This window comes from Procambarus clarkii, chromosome 90 (genome assembly GCF_040958095.1).
Source record: "Procambarus clarkii isolate CNS0578487 chromosome 90, FALCON_Pclarkii_2.0, whole genome shotgun sequence".
NCBI classification, from domain to species: domain Eukaryota; kingdom Metazoa; phylum Arthropoda; class Malacostraca; order Decapoda; family Cambaridae; genus Procambarus; species Procambarus clarkii.
This window is the reverse complement of record NC_091239.1, coordinates 8,413,299-8,433,107: the sequence shown is the minus strand read 5'-3', so window position 1 is coordinate 8,433,107 and position 19,809 is coordinate 8,413,299. Positions and strand designations below refer to the sequence as shown.

At 39.3% G+C, this 19,809-nt stretch overlaps 1 protein-coding gene across 2 annotated transcripts; it reads left to right on the top strand.

The window, feature by feature from the left end:
- The first annotated feature begins 1,776 nt into the window (after window positions 1-1,776).
- LOC138359249 (heterogeneous nuclear ribonucleoprotein H2-like) lies at window positions 1,777-19,740 on the top strand. 2 transcript variants are annotated; one of them, XM_069318254.1, is made up of 11 exons: window positions 1,777-1,858; window positions 5,926-6,030; window positions 8,024-8,182; window positions 8,956-9,099; window positions 9,815-9,953; window positions 11,603-11,775; window positions 11,902-12,035; window positions 12,162-12,266; window positions 14,186-14,305; window positions 14,430-14,652; window positions 18,612-19,363. In XM_069318254.1, the coding sequence occupies exons 2-11, from the start codon at window positions 5,946-5,948 to the stop codon at window positions 19,241-19,243; spliced, it is 1,914 nt and encodes a 637-aa protein (XP_069174355.1). In that variant the 5' UTR covers window positions 1,777-1,858; window positions 5,926-5,945; the 3' UTR covers window positions 19,244-19,363. The 2 variants fall into 2 exon arrangements, with proteins under 2 accessions (XP_069174355.1, XP_069174354.1); XM_069318253.1 differs by having other exon boundaries at window positions 1,813-1,997; window positions 18,612-19,740.
- The last annotated feature ends 69 nt before the right edge of the window (window positions 19,741-19,809 follow it).

The window sequence follows — 19,809 nt, the reverse complement described above, 5'->3', positions numbered from 1 at the left end:
TTTTTTGTATAACCTCTTGTATGTATATACTTTACCTGAATAAACATTTGAATTTGAATTTTTGAATTTATATATATATTATATATATATATATTATATATATATATATATATATATATATATATATATATATATATATATATATATATATATATATATATATGTCGTACCTAATAGCCAGAACGCACTTCTCAGCCTACTATTCAAGGCCCAATTTGCCTAATAAGCCAAGTTTTCATGAAATTAATGTTTTTTCGTCTACCTAACCTACCTAACCTAACCTAACCTAGCTTTTTTTGGCTACCTAACCTAACCTTACCTATAATTATAGGTTAGGTTAGGTTAGGTAGGGTTGGTTAGGTTCGGTCATATATCTACGTTAATTTTAACTCCAATAAAAAAAAATTGACCTCATACATAGAGAAAAGGGTTGCTTTTTCATTTCATAAGAAAAAAATTATAGTAAATATATTAATTCAGGAAAACTTGGCTTATTAGGCAAATCGGGCCTTGAATAGTAGGCTGAGAAGTGAGTTCTGGCTACTAGGTACGACATATATATATATATATATATATATATATATATATATATATATATATATATATATATATATATATATATATATATATATATGGTTTTAGGCACTACAGTGTATACTAGTAGTATACTATGATGACTGGGATTCTCTCGGACGTAGGTTCGAATCCTCGTCACGGCCCTTGTGGATTTGTTCATTTACTAGTAGTAATATATATTTGCCTAACAGGTCCGTTTAGTTCATTTATTATGCACCGTATACCCATCCTGTGGGCGGCAGTGGAAAAGGTTAGAGGCACATAATGGGTTCAGGGACTGAACCCCACAATTCATTTAGCTAAAGTTATGAGTGATTTTCGTTATTTTCAAATATTGGTTTTCATATGGGTTTATTTGAATAATTATTATATTATATTAAGATCATGAATTACTGACTTACTGAGCGATTTACATATATCAGTGTTGGTTTATGTACAGTACTTTTGAAGTATCGTACAGAAGAAAACGTGAGTACGGGAAAATATTGTCCCGTAAAAAGCTTGAATGGACGCAGTACTGAAGACTAGCCTCTGTATGATGACTACGAAAATACCAACTGTGTTTAAGATACTTCCACGCATCCATTATGCAGAAAAAACACCAAACTAGATGATACAATAACATGAAACACCGTAACACATGAAAATAATATATGAATGGCCAGGCAGAGAGGAGATATTGATAGCGTTGCCCGAAACGCTATGCGTATTAGTAGCTTTAGGTATTGTACGTAATAGCTCTATCTGTAAATCCAACTTTATATTATTAACTCATCTTCTATGTACAGTATATAGTTTTACCTGAATAAAAATTTGAATTTGAATTTTGAATTTTAACATATTGAGAGATAGCGTTGCCTGAAACGCTATGCATATTAGTGGCTTTAGGTATTGTATGTACTACCTCTATCTTTAAATCTAACAGAATGTTTGTACTGTAGATGATGATGATGATTATGAAGATTAAGCCATCCAAAAAGTGGCACGGGCATGAATAGCCCGTAAGTGGTGGCCCTTTGGAGCCATTACCAGTATGAAAAGCTGATTCTGGAGATCTGTGGAGGTGCGACTGCGTGACGGGAGATGTCTCCCGTCCTTGTACTGTAACTCTGCAACTATATATGTACTGTTTCTAAATAAATTATTATTTTTATTATAAAATTGTTTCAAATTTGGCGGGTGATGTATTGGTCCGCGGGTGGTGGGGGGGAGGCGCGCGCCGCGGCGGGCCGCCACAGACGCTTGTTGACCCCGCCAGTAGGCTCACGCTCCTGCCTCACGGGTTAGTATATCGCCCCACTCATTGTACTTTCTGGGTTATTGGTGGCATCGTGTAGCTGGGCCAGCCGAGGGTTGCCGCGAGGACGCCGCCGCAGAGACCGACCGTCGTGCCCGCCGCCGCTGTGTCATGTCTGACGGAGGTAAGGATGAGGAGCACCGGCGGCGTCTGACGCCATGTTGAGCCTCACCCCAGCGTGGCGCCGCCGCCGCCGACCCCACGCTCTCTTTTACTGACTTTTTGGGCTGGTTTGTGGCTCCTGTGGGTGGTGGTGGGGTGGTGGCTGTGGTGGGTGGTGTGGGGGTGGGGTTTGTTGGGGACTGTTGCGTTGTTAGGGTGGGGGGCGGCGGCGGCGTGGGGTCCGCGGCACGCGTGGCGGGCCCTCCAGTGTGTGGGGCCTCGACCCCCACCCTACAGTGTTGGGGGGGGGACCTTCCACCCCCCACCCTCTAGTGGTTGGGGGGACTCCACCCTTTTGCGTTGCTGGGCCCTGTACCCACCACCACCCATGGTGGAGGTGGGTGACCTCCACCATGGCATTCCACCTCCACCCCAATAGCATGTGGGGTGCCCCCTCCCACCCCACCCCAATAGCATTCGGGGGGGGCCCATCCCACCCCATTAGCATGAATGGGGGGCTCCACCCTCCTACAATAGCATGGGGTGCCCACCCATGCCAACCCAATAGTGTGAAGGGCCTCCCTCCCACTCCAATAGCATGGAAGTGGTGGACTCTTCTACCTCATTCAGTAGAAAGATGGCCTGGACCAATCTTGGTACAGGGTCTATTAATATAGGTATGTAGTATATTAAAATTTAATATTGGATTACTAATATGTATATACTCACCCACATCCTTGCTTAAATATACCTGTTTGTATATCTTCTAACCCAAAATTATTGTATCTATTATCTTGCTTTATTTCAAAACTAATGAACAAATCCACAAGAGCCGTGACGAGGAGTCACGGCCATGTGGATATGTTCAATTGATGCATCACGTTAGTGTGATCTCTGTGTGTGATTTCAAAACTAGTTTGCCTTGCTAAGTTTAAATGCATTTTATCAATTCATACTCCAGCCCCTCTGACGGTTTCCCAACATCAGGAAAAGTCAGGTTTGTGTCCGCTCCTTACCTACCAGAGGACCCAAAAGAGGAAAGGAGAATGTCACTTTTACGAGCTGTTTTCATTTTCTAGTACAACAATCTTGCTTTAGTGTAACATATAGTACGAGCAAAAAAGAGATGTTCTAGGAGCTGCCTTGTATGGCCAGGCCTTCTGCAGTTACCTTTGTTCTTATGTTCTCTGTAGGACCTGTTGCATACACAATTAGTAGTTTTAAAGCATAATATGGCATACACAATTAGTTTTAAAGCATAATATGGCAAAGATAAAAGGGAAGCTATCCTGTAACTAAAGTATAAAAATATGTAAATTTGACTATGCCAGTTTTGAGGATTTATACTGTGCAATTTTATTAACTAATAAATTTGTATACTGCCATATAAACCAATAATGGTAGATACTATATTTTTTGTATGGATGTTATAACCTATGTTGCTTATCTCATGATTTGCAACCAATAATAATAGTTTAGCAACTCAATACATTTTAGTAATAACTTCCTGTGGAGTCTTACTAAATGATGCCTTTGCAGTGTTTACTAATTAGTAAAAAAATATCCATAGTTTTTCATTGTTTAAACACATCTTAAAACTAATGCTGAAGGCTGGACCATTTGGCTTAAGTTCATCTTCAGTAGGCAAAGTTAGGCAGTTATTGAGCTGTGATAACTTGATCCAACAGGCTGTTGCTTGGAGTAGCCTGCAGGCCCACATATCCACTACAGCCTGATTGGTCTGGCACTTCTTGCAAGAACCTGCCTCCTGAATACATCCAGCTTGGTTCTGGCAATATTTCTAATGCTTGCTGGGAGGGTGTTGAACAGCCATGGACCCTTGATGTTCAAGCAGTGCTTTCTGATTGTGCCTATAGCACCTCTACTTCTCACTGGTTCTATTCTACACTTTCTTCTGTACCTTTTGCTCCAGTATGCTATTTTACTTCACAAATTTGGGACCTGGTCCTCCAGTATCTTCCATGTATGTTATTTGATACCTTTCTCATCTCCTTTCCAGAGATTACATTTTGAGTTTTGAGACGGTCCCAATAGTTTAGATGTTTTGTTGTCATGTGTTCTCTGTATTCCCTCTTTAGAGATCTCTTCTACTCTGAAAGGGGAAGTGAGTACCGAGCAAAACTTTAGAGGGGACAGCACCAGTGATTTAAATAGTGTTAGCATTGCTGTGGGACTTCTGGATTTAAACGTTCTCATAATCCATCCTATAATTTTCCTGGCTGCCACTATATTCGCTCGGTTGTGTTCACTAAATGTCAGGTCATCAGATATCACAATTCCCAGGTCTTGCATGTTGCTTTCCTTTTATGAGTAGGTCTGATGTGTTCTGTACCCCTGTTTTGTTTGTTCCTAGTTTTCACCATACCTCAGTATCTGGAACTTATCACTGTTAAACAACATTATTTTCAGTCGCCCAATTGAATACTTTATTTACATCTGAAGTAGTTTTTTAGTTGTCTACAGTGGCAATTTTCATGCTGATTTTCGTATCTGCAAAGGATGACACGATGTTTAGTGTTTTGTCCATATCGGAGATAAGAATGAGAAATATCAGTGGTGCAAAAGCTGTGCCCTGGGGTACAGCTTTTCCCTGCCTGTGGACTTTATCTTCCTTGATTTACCATCACTGCATTATGTTTGACAAAGTTGAAATTGAAAATCCAATACCACACTTTACCCATTATTCCTACTGATCACTCCATGGTCACATTTGTCGAATGCCTTTACAAAATGTGTGTGAACAACATCGGCATTTTGCTTCTCCTCTTAAGGCTTCTGTGATTGTCATAGTGGTTGAGTACCTGGAACAGGATGTTCCTGCTCTAAATTTTATCCATGTTGTCCTGGGTTGTAAGTTCATTATTTTCCATAAAACAGGAAATTTGATTTCTAATACGGAATGCCTTCAGCCAGTGCCTATATCTAGGCACTGCAGTTTGGTGGGACTGCTTTGACAAAGTGCAAAGTTGAAATTGAAATTTCATCACTTCACTTTACCCAAATGCAGTGTCTGGCACTTGTCAACACCTGGTACTCGACTATGTTAACGCTTCTTGTTATATCCTCCAGTGTTTCGCAGATTGTTTTCAGTTTATTTACATCCACTGAGCTTTTATACCCATACTAGTATTTGCATCATACATGTAAAATGCAGACAATAATTATTTAAAGCATCACATGACAGCAGTCCCTTAGTAATATTCATGATCACTGCATTTGTACCATGAAATGATATAATTTTTTTTCATGAGTTAAGGTAATCTCCATTACATCCACATAGCCCAATTATGTTCATATTTGCATCATGTAAAAACCAAAACAATTAGTTAAATCTTCAAAAGATAACCGCATTACCCTGTGAATCGACAATTGACAAGAACCGCTTTATAAGGGTTCATCTGTTGTAGTTGCATTGTGTGGCTTGATTTTCATGGAATAATTATTACATCTCCATTTTACAACTGAAAATGTTCAATGATTGTATGTATTTCATATTTCTTGCACTAAACTACCAGTATGGAATGTTTGTTTCAATTAACATTTTTGATCACATTACCTTTCTAAGTTTAATGAATTCTGAAATACAATACATCATTGAATTGATTAACTTCTAGCTTGCTGCATGTGAAGAGTACAAAGATAATCACTTGGACTGGACGGGAGAGTAGCGGTCTTGCTTCTTGCAGGTCACCGTTCGATCCCTGATTGCCCAAGTGGTTGTGCACCATCCCTTCCCTCTGTTCTTTCCAAAATCCTTATCACTTTGTGCTATATAGTCATACTTGCTTAGTACTTTCTCCTGGTAGTCATCTTATCTAGCATACAAGAAGTGAAGACAAATGACAAAGGGTGATCTGAATTTTTTGGTGATTGTATTAGGTTTTGTTGTTAAATTTTATTTTCTTAGCTGAGCACGCTTGCCTTTACAGAGGAAGAAAAGCAAACCAAAATGGGTGAAGGTGATGAAGAAACAGTGGTCAGGGTTCGTGGCCTACCATGGTCAGCTACTGTGGAGGATGTGGTCAAATTTTTTGGTAAGTATTAAAACCCTTTGGTTTTGCTTTGAATAATTATTATAGTTAAGCAAATACACAGTAGTTTAGTATAAGCTGTTCTGTGTATGAATGAACATTGTTTAGAACTTTGTAATCGAAATACCTTGTACATTGTCGGTAGAGCGACAGTCTCTGTTCATGTTGGTCGGTGTTATATAATCCCCGATCGTTCGAGTGGTTGGGCACCATTCCTTTCCAGTCTCATCCCAAATCCATATCCTGATCCCTTCAAAATGCTGTATAGTTGTAATGGCTTGGTGCTTTTCCCTGCTAATTTCCTTCCTGCATTGTCAAATATTTGTCTCCCATAAATGCCATGTTTCTTTTTTCAAATGTTCTTAATTATTGTATAGCTAATATTCTTGTATGTTTCCTTCATCCAAGGAATTTTATGCAATTGGACTAGACTTGTGACAGGAAAGTATGGTGATTGTAAATAATATACAGATAGTAGGATTTTATGGGACTATTATTCTTGTGAAGGATGAACTTGACAAAAGTATTTTGGAATGCAACCTCTCCTCATAGTAGTATTTGTAGTCAGAAATATTGTAGTAGAATACAGAAATTGTCTGGTAGTTGTGGTTTTCAGAAGCAAATATATTTCTAGGCAAAGTTGTGGTGGTGTTGATCTATCAGGTGTACATGTTTGCTTATTGGTTTGGAACCTATAATTTATGGTGGTGCAAAGAGGTAAACAATTTCACCCAACTCTCACTAACGTATTATATATCAATGAGGAAATCCACCAGGGACTCCGGGGTGGATTTTCTCATTGATATATATATATGAGATTTGTTTGTCTAAAGTTTGGCTGCAAGGTGTAGGACCATTTTTCCCTTCCAAAGTGCTTGTCGGTCATACATAAAAATTTGGCTTCATATATATTGTCAAACATCCTATTTATGACATTAGTCAAAAACTACTAGGAGCTGAAAATTCATGTCAATCATTAAAATTAAAGGTTCTAAAATGGTGAGCAGTCCCTGCAAACACAACATAATGGTCCCTATTGTTACCTTATTACAACTTGTTACATAGTATGTCTTGTTATAAAGTTTGTTAGAAAGTGCTACAACTTGCTAGAGTTGTTACAAGTTGGAGTGATGACCTAACCCCACACCGGTCGGCCTAGCGGACAGCACGCTGGACTTGTGGTCCTGGGTTCGATCCTGGGTGCCGGCAAGAAACAATGGGCAGTTTCTCTTTCACCCTATGCCCCTGTTACCTAGCAGTAAAATAGGTACCTGGGTGTTAGTCAGCTGTCACGGGCTGCTTCCTGGGGGTGGAGGCCTGGTTGAGGACCGGGCTGCAGGGACACTAAAGCCCCGAAATCATCTTAGGATAACCTCAAGATAACACCATAAGATAAAGGCAACAATATTTCGGTCTGTCCTGGACCATTATCATTATCACAATCAACTTAATACTGGCCCAGGATGGACCAAAACGTCATTGTATCTTGATCTTATGGTGGGTGGTTTGGTCATCATATGTCAGTCATGATATTGACTCGTCATCTTGTTAGGTTTCAAGTTTGAACATTGCAGCAACATAGAAGTTACGTGTGTTTGGCAGGGTGCCATCGTTCATTAGTTATGCAAAATCTTAAATGCTTGACATTTGTATTCAAAAAGTGGCATGGAAAAAAAAATTAGGGTTTTGTAACCAAACATTTGGGTGGGACCAAAACTGCATTGCACTCTTGGCCAGCACTTACAGTACAGTTTTCCTTCTGTCCATTCATTGGTCATTTGCTCTTAACAGATTAGTAAGCCCCAGATGATCAGTTTAAATTAGTATTTTAGATGCATAATATAATTTTATATATATATATATTTATGGCAGTTTGGCTTTTAAGATCCAGTGTAAGCGGGTGAAAAAATGTATTTAAAATTGTTCTGAAATCCTCTTAGTCTTTGCATTAACTCTTTTATTTTATGTAATTAAAATAACATTTTCTATTCTTCAGATGGTGTAAATATAAAAAATGGTCGTGAGGGTGTTCACCTCACGCTTTCCAGAGAAGGTCGGCCCAGTGGTGAAGCATATGTTGAAGTTTCCACAGAGGAAGATGTGACCTTAGCGGAGAAGAAACACAACCAACACATGGGCAGAAGATACATTGAGGGTGAGACGGGTTTTACCTTTTCGGTTTAAACTACATTTGATAATACAATTTTCTTTTTAATTTCTGCATATAGAAATCAAGCAATGGCTGTAGTGTAGGTATATGGTATGATTTGAGAGTTCCTTTATATTTAAATTAACCCCTGGGCAGTGCCACTGATTATACCATGCAACATTTGGTGAAAATAAAATATAAAAATTATAAACATTTTTCTTCTGATATTGTTAAAATGCATTTTCTGATCATGGAAAAATAACAGTGTGACTTGGGCTGTGGTGACTCCTGAAATTTTCGTTATGACGCCACAATTTGTGTACGCTCGTGGAGCAAATGCCCCAGGGTGGTCGCCTATAATTGTGTAAAACCCTGGTTTGTGTGTGTGTGAGACTGCAGGATCCATGTGAGGGGAGATGAACTCCTGGTTGCAATTCTTTTACCATGTCATGGCACAGTCGGTTAAGGCGCGCCTGGGATCCTCTCGGATGTAGGTTCGAACCCTCATCACGGCCCTTGTGGATTTGTTCGTTTGATGCATCACGCTATTGTGATTTCTTTGTGTAAATAGTTGTTTCGTAAAGTTTTGCCGTCGGCAGCAGTTGCATTTCAACTGCTGTCAGATTGGGGAAATGAGTAGGTAGCTGTGATGTGCACCACATAATTGAGGAATGCATTTTTATGCTTGTACAATTTTAATATATACAGTTTTTCAATGTATTTAGGATGAACTATATAAAAAGGTGTGAATCCAAAATGATTTTTTTTTATTTTTTCAGTATTTAAAGCGAAAAAATCTGAAATGGAATGGGTTGTTAAGAGGGCTGGGTTTGGAGCATCTGGTGGTGAAGATGATGGCTGTGTTCGCCTCCGTGGTTTGCCATTTGGATGCTCAAAAGAAGAGATTGCACAGTTCTTTTCTGGTAAGTATTCTGGGCATTTTTTTTCTTGGAACAAGTTAATGCTTATTATGAGATTTTGAAGAAATATGAGTTATAAACATTTTGTTTCATACTTGAGCCATTGAGAATGTGAAAATAAAATTAAGGCCTGAAAGAAGTTGCAAATTAGAAAAGGCTTAACTGGATTTAGGGTTGGGTGTCAAGACAAAGGGTATGGAAAGTAAACTTTACAGTAGTGTTAGATTTTGTGGTAACTAAAAACTTGCATATACAGTATTAAACATTGCTGAAAATTATTAAATTTTATCACATCTCTATAGGCTCTTAACACCAAGTGTTCACTTAAAAAGATTAGTCTTGAAACTAGTTACAGAAAATAAAAAAATCCCTTATCAGTGTTAAGAATTATGAGTATTGACCATTGTTAAATTGCTTTTAGAATTGTTGAAATATGTGCTGTACACTGAAAATCAGGGATATAAGCATTCACATTTTATTTGTAAGGGATAATTTCTTCAATGATCAGGAATAATGGATTTTTGGGGGAATAGACGATAGCATTTGGGGCGGGGGTGTATATCTAGAAGGCATATTCTGTAGTTTACTAGAAAAATAAATCTTAATCTTAAACATTACTGTTTTTCATTCTGGTTTTCAAGTGAATATTATGAAAGCCAATAATAATATAGTTGTCATTTTTTTCTTAACATTATTCTCTTTCAATGTCGCTGGGTAGGGTTGGAGATAGTTCCGAACGGGATAGCTCTGCCTACCGACTACCAGGGGCGGCATACGGGGGAGGCATACGTTCAGTTTATAAACAAAGAGGTCGCTGAAAAGTCCCTTGAGAAGCATAAGGAAAAAATAGCGCACAGGTGGGAAGGCAACACTACAAAGGAATGGTGTTGCACTCAGGTTATCAGTACATACAGGATGTGGGGAGGTTTGTGGTCAAGTTTCATTGTCAGTACAGTACTTTTCCTGATATCAAGAATTTTGACACTGGCAGACATGGCAAGTGAAGATAATGTTTAGTGATAGTTAAATGAAATTTGAAACAAATCTGCCCTATAGCACCTGAAAGGGGCGTAGCTGGCTACTGGTGGAGAGGCAGGGAGGGAGGATTGGGAGGGTGTTACTTCCCAGGATGGTTTCCTTGCATTTACTGGCTCGGGTTTAGGGCCTTATCTCATTGGACATAACAGGTTTGCATGAATTATTAAACTTAGACAATCATTAAAGGCAAGGAATATCCAATGTTCCCTTGGAGAATGGTACCCATTTTGTTCAGTATTAAGACTATGAAGTAAATTGATTTATGATTTTTACATTTAAATTACTATGTGAAACAAAGGGTAGCATTCTCTATCCCATAAACCAAACCCCAGTTTACTTAAGATGCTGAATAAGGGAGGACCGTTGAGGGTAGGAAATGGTTGTTTCACATCCCAAGCAGTACTCCCGAAAACAGCCATTAGTGGGTAAGGGTCTGTCGTATTTTAGTTTAATTACTAATGGGACTTCCAGTATACAGTACTTTCACATTTCCGTTTTGTCAGTGCATGAAGGTAAGGAATCCTTAACAGTACCTGTGTAATGTTCCATGAATATGGATTTTTTCTAACTTTTTAGTAGAAGTTTGCTGAAGGAAGTCCCAAGATACTCTTGAGCTTGACTGTATGTTAGTTATAAGAGAAGTCAAGAAGGGCACTTCGAAGATGGCAGCAGACATGCAGTGAACCCCTGGTGGGTGGGAGGGCATGTGGTGAGTCAGGTAGGCAGAGGAGGCTGGCTGGTGGGCAGTCGGGCGGTGGGCCTGGGCTGAAGCTGGTGGGCCGGGCTGGGCCTGTCTGTTGGGCTGACCGGGAAGGAGCGGGAGGAGACACTGGGCCGGGACACGGGCACGGGCTGGTGGGGCCGGGCCTGGGACTCGGACTATCCACACTGTCGGTAACAGTTACAATTTTTTTAAGATTATGCAGTTCATTTGTAAATAATTTTGACTTAATTGAGATTATAATATTTCCTGATAAATAGACATTTGGTGTACAAAATATTAATTCCCTTAAAATCACAGCAGTGCTGATGGAATATGGTGTGTTGTCAATAGAACAAAGACAATGTTCTTGAAATCAAGAGTTGAATGTGAATTTAAACAAATTTTCCAGAAATTTATTCCTATAATCAGAGGTACTTTCTGCCTAGGCCAATGGTTGGTTGTCATTGCAGATGGCCACCACCCCTCCCCTTCCTAGTTACACACTGGAGCAAAAGTCTACTGATATTTAATTTCCTTAATACAGTACTTTTCTTGAATACCATAATTATCCACTGAAAGTTTTATATTTAGCGTTAAAATTTTAAATGCCTTTGTTTTATGTATCAGACAAAACACCTTAGTTGATATACAAAAATCCTTGAAGTTCATAATCAGAGTTTACTTAAAATTAGTTATTGCTTTAGTTTGGCATAATCCCCCATTTTAAGATTTTCATGGTGAATTAATTTCTTTATTATCCAACAGATACATAGAGATCTTCCGAAGCAATCTAGGAGAAGTACGTGCTGCCATGAGTCCCAAGATGCGAGGTCCAGGTGGTCCAATGGGAGGCTACAATAACAGACCCACTCCGTATGATTCACGCGATAGATTTGGAGGCATGAATCGTTACAGTTTGGGAGGCCGCGGTCGAACTCGTAAGTTTAAAACTTGCTTACCAGTTTGTAATGGTTGTAATTTTGCATATAATTTTTACAGTATTTGCAAATTTAGATGTGAAGTTTCTGTTGTAAGGATTACATTCATTGGAATGTACTTTGCAGATTTTGCCTCTGAAGGTGGCTACAATGACTATGATGATGGTCCTGGCTGGGGAGGTTCTGGCGGTTACAATGATGGACCTAGCAGCTGGCTGAGTAACCGTGGTGGCCGTGGTGGTGGTCCGGGTGGCTTGAAGGTAATGTGAAAGGACTGCTTTTTTTTTTTTATTATTGAATTAGCATTGACTATACTGTACAATATCTTTTAACTAATATGTTGTATTAAGGTTTTGGGACAAAATTAAACTTTGTGACACTTTCAGGGTAATTTTGGTGGTGGTCGAGGAGGAAGTTGGAACAATGGAACAGGACATTGTGTTCACATGCGAGGTCTTCCTTTCCGTGCTACAGAAATGGACATAGCTGATGTAAGTTGAAAGGCAGCTCCGCTTCTTACTTGTTATTGTTTGTGATATTTAATTTTCTTTTGTGATCCCTATTTAGCTGATCAAATGGTGGGTTGATGCCTTTGGGCCTAGAAAATGTAGATAACTATCTTTTGGCACCAGTTATTGAAACTGGTGGTTTGGCTTCTCCATGTGCTCCTGATAGTAAAAGTTTTGGCCTTCCCAGGTAGCTTGTGGGTTGCTCAGCGATACTTAAAAAATTAACAATCATTTTATATTTCCCAAAGTCATTTGTTGGGTAAATAAAAGAAAATTGGTGTCCAAGGTTGACAAATAAATTCTTACAGATGCAAAAACAAGAGTACTGTATTTACAATAGACTGTGACAGCAATGTATATACAGTACATTGTTTATGAATAACAATCTGAAATATTCGTTTTTCTGGTACTGTACTAATCTAGTTGCAAAGCACGGCAATGCCCATAGCGCCTTAAGGTGCTCAGTGGGTGGTGCAATAAGATTTTGAATTTTGCAAAAATTCAAATTTTTGTAGTTTTCATTCCTAGTGATTTGAAATGAAAGCTGTTGAATTTGGCAATGTTGACATTGTTGTAATTTTTTAAATTTTAGGTACTGTAGTTACTAATTCTTTAACTGCTTGGTACAAAACATCTTGAAGCCAACAACGGGTGGAGAGGATCCACCAGCTGCTATTTCTGGTCTTTAAAGTAACATTCAAGAATAAAAGGAGATCTGTAGGAATGTTCAGACTTGAGTGTGCCTGGTGCTCTCTAGCCTTTTAACAGTTCAAGTTGTATGTAACGTTGTCTGGTGTGTTGGTGGCTACCATGCTGTTTCGATGCACCATACCATGTAAACATCATAATTGAATTGCTAATATGCACACTATACTTTGAGTATAGTGATAGTTTACACAATTTATTAGGTAAATATATCACATTACTTTGAGGTTACCTTGAGATGGTTACGGGGTTTAGTGTCCTCACAGGCCCGGTCCTCGACCAGGCCTCCTTGCTGCTGGATTGGTCAACCAGGCTGTTGGACATGACTGCTCGTAGCTTGACATATGACACTACACACTATTGAATAATAATCCGACAAAAAAATCGGAAATTAAAATAATTACGTAAAAATATCTTCGTGGCTACTCCCGCCTGACAGCTAGAGAGGAGACGCTCAGAACGTGTACTCTCAGCACCTGAATCTTGCCGGACCTCTTCGCCCTGTTGCAGCCAAAATGTCATAGTATTTTTTATTATTTTTCCCATGATCAGGGAATAGTGATTATTTTAACAATCTGGGAAGAATTTCTTTTCTTGCAAGCAGCGGTGTTGTCGACTTATTAGCAGCACCGCCCAGGGGCTAGTATGCGTACATTTTTTCAAGTTGCTCTGTTAAGTGAATTTTAAAATGCACTGGAACAACCTTGGAAAATATATATATACTAGTGATGAACATATATTCCTAGAGGTAAAAGAGCACTACAGGGTACATGTACCCCAGTTTGAGACCCCTTGCTCTGGGAGTTGGCAACTGCATCTTTGTTTGAATACATATTTAATTTGACCAAGGAACGTGTTTCATTGCAAGAGGGGCATCACTCCATAGTACTGCCACCACAGCACCACCACCCCCAACCACTGCATTGCCACTACATACTTGTATCACCCATTCTTCTCCTATTTCCTTCATAGCTGACAGGTAGAACCTCAGATTTCCACTATCCCACATCCACCTGCCTCCTTTCCATCTTCTATATAAACTGCCAGAGGTGAGAATGCATGCATGTCAGTTGCATTCCTAAGAATGTTAGTTATTTGGCTGGCAAGAAGATGCAGGGAACAACTTCCTTGATAGCTGCATAACAAAAAAGTATTGGTATACCAACAAACTAATTTGCACTTCCTTTTTCCACCAGTTCTTCAGACCTCTAAACCCTGTCAACATTAATATCATCATGGACAGTTCCAATCGTCCCTCTGGTGAAGCGGATATTGAATTTGCTACACACGATGATGCTGTAAAAGCCATGTCCAAGGTATGTTATTTTGAGAGGTCTTTATAAAATTAAAATATTTTGCATATGCTAGTAATGTTTAATAATTGATAATAATTACTAATGTCAATCTAATGTTTCTAATATAGGAATGTTTACTTTGCAGGATAAAGCAAACATGCAGCATCGTTACATTGAGCTTTTCCTGAACTCCACCCCTGGTGGAAATATGGGTGGACCTGGAGGACCCATGGGAGGCCCAGTTGGTCCCATGGGTGGACCAGGCTCTGGTAACTTTGGAGGTGGTGGCGGCGGCGGAAGTTTCAGCGGAGGCAGCATGGGCGGCGGGTTTGGTGGGGGTTATGGGGGGGGCAGCCGATTGGGGGGAGGTAGGTACGTCGCATTCGCACTATTTACCGTAAGTAAGTGAACATGGGCATCTTAACTAATGCACCAATGGATTTGAAAGGGAACTAGGAATTTTTTTCATTGATTATATTTAGTAGGGTAGCTACAATTCATTACAGTTTCTATTAGCAATTTGATGAAATTTTAAGTTATATAAGAAAATCAACATATGAGCCATTAAATTTTCAATCAATTTGAATTTTCAGATTGGTATTTGAATTATTAATTTCATAATTAAATTGAGATGTGCAGTTCTACTTTGTAAATAATCAATTTTGTCTTGAGACAACTAAAAGTTGTAAAAAAAAAAAAAAAAGCATTTAGACTAGGAACTTTAATAATTTGCACTGGTACTACTTGTTTGACAAGATATGTTGGCAAAGTAATCCAGTGCATTGCAAGTTGCTTTTATTTTATTTGCAACAGTTCTCTTGCAGTTTAAGGTTGCATTTTTTTTCAAGATTATCAGTGCCCAGGAAAGGATATTTTTATCTGTAGACAAAGGCTTGTTGGTTGTGTTACATAGTTTGGTACTAAGACAAGAGATGGTAATCATTTTGGTCAGACATTTATTGGACGTATATTGTCTTACAATATTTTTTCTTGGGACTTAAGAAATTTTTATTACTTTAATATTCATGAGTTGATGGTATGATTTCCTAGCTATAAGAGCATGTAATGTGAAAGCTTCTGCATTAATGCTTAATCTGTTTAACCTTTATCTTGAATATATGAAATATTGCATCCCTAATGTGGATGGGAGGTATATGGGTTTAGGAGTTTTGATGGCAACCTTATGCTAGTGGCGTGGGGTATTTGCTCAAAACAACCAAAAAAGAAAAATAGCTTATGTAATACTTATTTGATGTTCTGCTATCTTGTGATTCTACATTACTTTCTCATAAAATCTGATGGTCATTTTTTGTGTTGTGTATGACACTACAAAATTCTTTTTCTGGCTGATAAAAACGTGCATAAATGGTTATTTGGCAAATCACGTAACAAAATATAATTGGTCAACTTTCAATCTTACTGCAATCAGTTTTTCTGCCCTCTGCAAAACTGGTTAGGATATTGCCAATTTTGAAATAAGGATGAATTTTTAAACACCCCAGGTTACTAACAAAGGGTTAATCCAAAGCTCATTAATCAACACTGGTAATTAAAAGTTAGTGATAATAGTGAACGGTAGAAAGGGTAAAATTTGGCAAGTGTCGAGTAATATTCTATTGCAAGGCAGTGATGTGAATGGATAACTGCCACAGGCAACAAGAAATAGTGGTAAATAGGAGCATCAGAATTTTTTTTTATTAGTATATTACTAGATTGCTATTTAGAGAAGCAGGAAAAAATACTGATGCAGATGTTCAATGCTAGGGTATAGATTATTTTTGAAGATGCTAAACTAAAAAGATAAGGGTATGAGACAAGTGGTACAAGAATGAAATTCTTGTACCACTTGTGAATGAAATTCTTGTACCACTAAAATACCATGTGCTTAATGGTACTTTTTGTACCATGTAAAGTAACATGACTAACAATTGAAAGTAAAGGCAACTTTTGTGAATGTTTGTTTAGGTTTTTGGTGATCATGAATGGGATGCTCTTAATATTCTTCACAGGAGCTAAGAATGACAGAATTTAAGGTACCTGGATCCTATAAAACAAATGCAGCACGAGATATGAGCTTTTATGGAATAGGTAAATTTTACCAAGAGGGTCATGTCAAGGAAAAAAAACTTGTTGTTTGATTCAATATTATGCTAATTTTTTATCACCATATGTACTCCTGGGCATTCATTTTCAGAAAAGTGAATAGGCAGCTCTGAAATTGTCTGGTATGATATATTTCTTTAGGCCTTGCAGTTAAAACTGTAGTCTAGCTTTGGCAAACATTTTGTAGAATGTCCTTATTTTCAAGATACTGTATTTGGAATTCTTCCCTTTTTAATGTCACTCTGTATTTCTTGGTGAATCTGATACCTTTGACATTTTTAGTTGTGCTCACTCATGTTGGGATAGTGCCAGTGCTAATTAGTATTCCAGGCTTGGCATCTTACGGTAATTTTTTGTTCTTATATTTGACAGATCTTTCATTTAGTGCTGTTACTAAGCTTCTGTGCTATAGATAGATTTGGAACAGTAATTCCCTCAAATGTGCGTGAGATGAAGAGGAGGCTCGCATGCCTTCCTGGGGATGTAGGGTAACCATTATGATCATCAGACCACCCACCAGAGAGGTTGCCCTAGGGTGGTTGTGTGTCATGGGGCTGAGACAAGGGAAGTGTTTTAATCTCTGTGGGAGAATGAGGCAGTATCTGTGCCTGTGTTTATCACACACAGGCTCGTGGGGTGTACGAACAGTGATAGAAGAGCTCTGCATCCCTGGCTGCAATGAGCACTTAATTTCGTCTTTGGTCTACTTGTTTGGTTCTTTCCCTCCCTCCTCTTAGCAGGGTAGAGCCTCAAGTCTCTTGTGGTGACTACCTTGTTACCTGGAGTGGCTTCATTTTTAATTGTCACAATGCATCTTTTACCATCCTCCTTAATGGAGCACTTAACATACTCACTTGAACACTGCTGTTCACCACAATCTGACCCAGTTACATGGCCTAAGTATATTGATGTCACGATGAACATACCTGCCCTGATTTACACAGCACCTTGTTGACCGAATACCTGTGTTACCTTTAACTGAGGCAAGACACCAGGTCCACCAGCACCCCCCTTTCACACATTTTGAGACAAGGTCCAGTTTTACAGACTGGCATTTATCACTCTTGCTTCCTGGTCTTCTACTCAAGTACAATCCATATATTTGTTACTTCTGCATGTCACTTGTCTTTCTCCACTGTGGCCTTTGACTTTTGCCCCCCATCTTGTCAGACTGCTCTGTCCTTTGGCACTGATAAATGTCTATCCAGCCACTGTCCATCCTCCTCCCAGCTGTGTTTATATCGTCTGCTTTCGTTCTACTTTCCCACTTGAGACTGGGAGGCAGTTGCACAGCACATTATGTCTGTGTGTCTGAAACATATACCAGGTTCACCGGACCCCTGTCAGTTTCCCTATTCTCCTTACTGCCCCTCTAGACTTTACCGTCTTTGCTGAATATACCAACCTATTTCTGCTCTTCAATGTAATAAAAATGGTTTTATGCAAATTTAATTAACTACAACATTTGATATCTCATTTTGTTGTGTATCTCCAGGAACCGATGCTTGACACTAGTCCTGGTCACTTCTGCATTTTTTCTTCCCTCTCCAAGTTTTACTGGAACTACTGCTCTTGATCCGAAATGATACTTCCTTGGCCCCTCTTCCTATCGCAGTCTCTTCCTGATCATATTAACCTCTTAAAACTGGAGCCTGTGCTCTGGGTGATTTAAACTGCTTGCCCTTTGGGGTGATGTCCTTTCTTCTCCAAATGTAGCCTTGCTCTTTATCATTTCAACTGTATTGCCTGACTTTAAAATCGTTCACCTTATAGAATGCCCAGATTTTTTAGGATGGTCGTAAATCTTAATTCTCTAATTTCTTGTTTAACGTCCATTTCTTCTACCGGCTATTGGTGCGAAATATCACTAGTTTAAATTCCTTGATAATATCCTAGGTTAATCAGATTCTTTTGAGATCACTTGTCTTATGTTTTTCTATTCACGTGTTTGGCATCCTGATACTTGCAAGGGCTGGTTATTTCCTGAAGTGTTACACGTGTGATGTATGTACATTGACCAATCGCTTCTTTCTAGTCCCCTGTCGATGCTTTTTTTTATCTTCTCTTAATTTCTGCCATTAATTTGTTTTTAAAAAGTTAAAGGAAATTATAGATTTTATCAGATTTGCCACTAAGTTATTCAGGTAAGATCATTGAGATTTATTAAGTAAAGGTTGAGAATATATTTTACGTGTTTTACTAGAGAATATATTTTTCTTTCCAGGTGGTAGTGGATATGGCAGTGGTGGAATGGGTGGCGGTGGAGGCGGCGGCGGCGGCTACAGTTCCCTAGACGATGGCTTGGGTAGTGGAGGAATTGGTAGTTTGGGCGGAGGCGGTGGTATGGGAGGGGGCAGTGGAATGGGCGGTGGTGGTATGGGAGGGGGCGGTGGTATGGGAGGGGGTAGTGGAATGGGCGGCGGTGGTATGGGTGGTGGTGGCGGCGGTGGAATGGGTGGTGGCGGCGGCGGTGGAATGGGCGGTGGGGGAATGGGCGGTGGTGGAATGGGTGGAGGGGGACTGGGTGGTGGCGGTGGAGGAATGGGCAGCGGTTTGGGAAGTGGAATTGGAAGTTTGGGAAGTAGCCTCAGCGGAGGGCTGGGTAGCAGCCTCTCTGGAAGCTTGAGTAGGGGAATGGGCAGTGGTTTGGGAAGTGGAAGTGGTGGAATGGGCGGCAGTGGCGGAATGGGCGGCGGCGGCAGTGGCGGAATGGGAGGTGGCGGCAGTGGAGGAATGGGCGGCGGTGGAAGTGGAGGCGGCGGCTTCGGTAGCGGCTTCAACAACGGCTTCAACTCAAACAACGGTTTTGGCCCTGGCGACCAGATGTCTGGCAGCAACTACAACAGCTTCTGTTAGATACTTGAATCTCCTGAATGATAAAAAACATTTCTTACTCTTAAAGTTCTTATTGAACTTTTGACTAAAATGAGTTTATTCATTGAACTTTATTGTGAATAAAGATTCAAGAGAAAATGTTTTCTTAGTTTTGTTTATGCAATATTGTGTAACTTTAATTACCTGATGTTAAAGCTGTGTGACTAAGATTTAAGGGAGGGGAAAGTGTAAAGTACGGATGTATTTTTGAGAGGACGCAGTGTATTATTGATGGTTAAAGTGTCGTGTAGCATACGTTACCTAGTGTATGGTGTGCCAGTGTTGGTAGTAGAAGAACGTGTTAACTGGTACCTGTCTTGCTGTGAGCTACAAGTTTTATTTTCATGACATTATCTGGTGTGACATTCCATTTGAAAAGAAGTTGGATGCATAAACCTTACATTGTGACAGGTCGGACGATTTACAAATGTAATTTTAGACTTTATTCTTAAGATACCAAATAAAATAACGAAGTTTCATGATGTGTTTACTTAAATATCCTCTTTTTAAACCCTAAAAATTTTTTTTAATGCTGAATTTGATAAAAT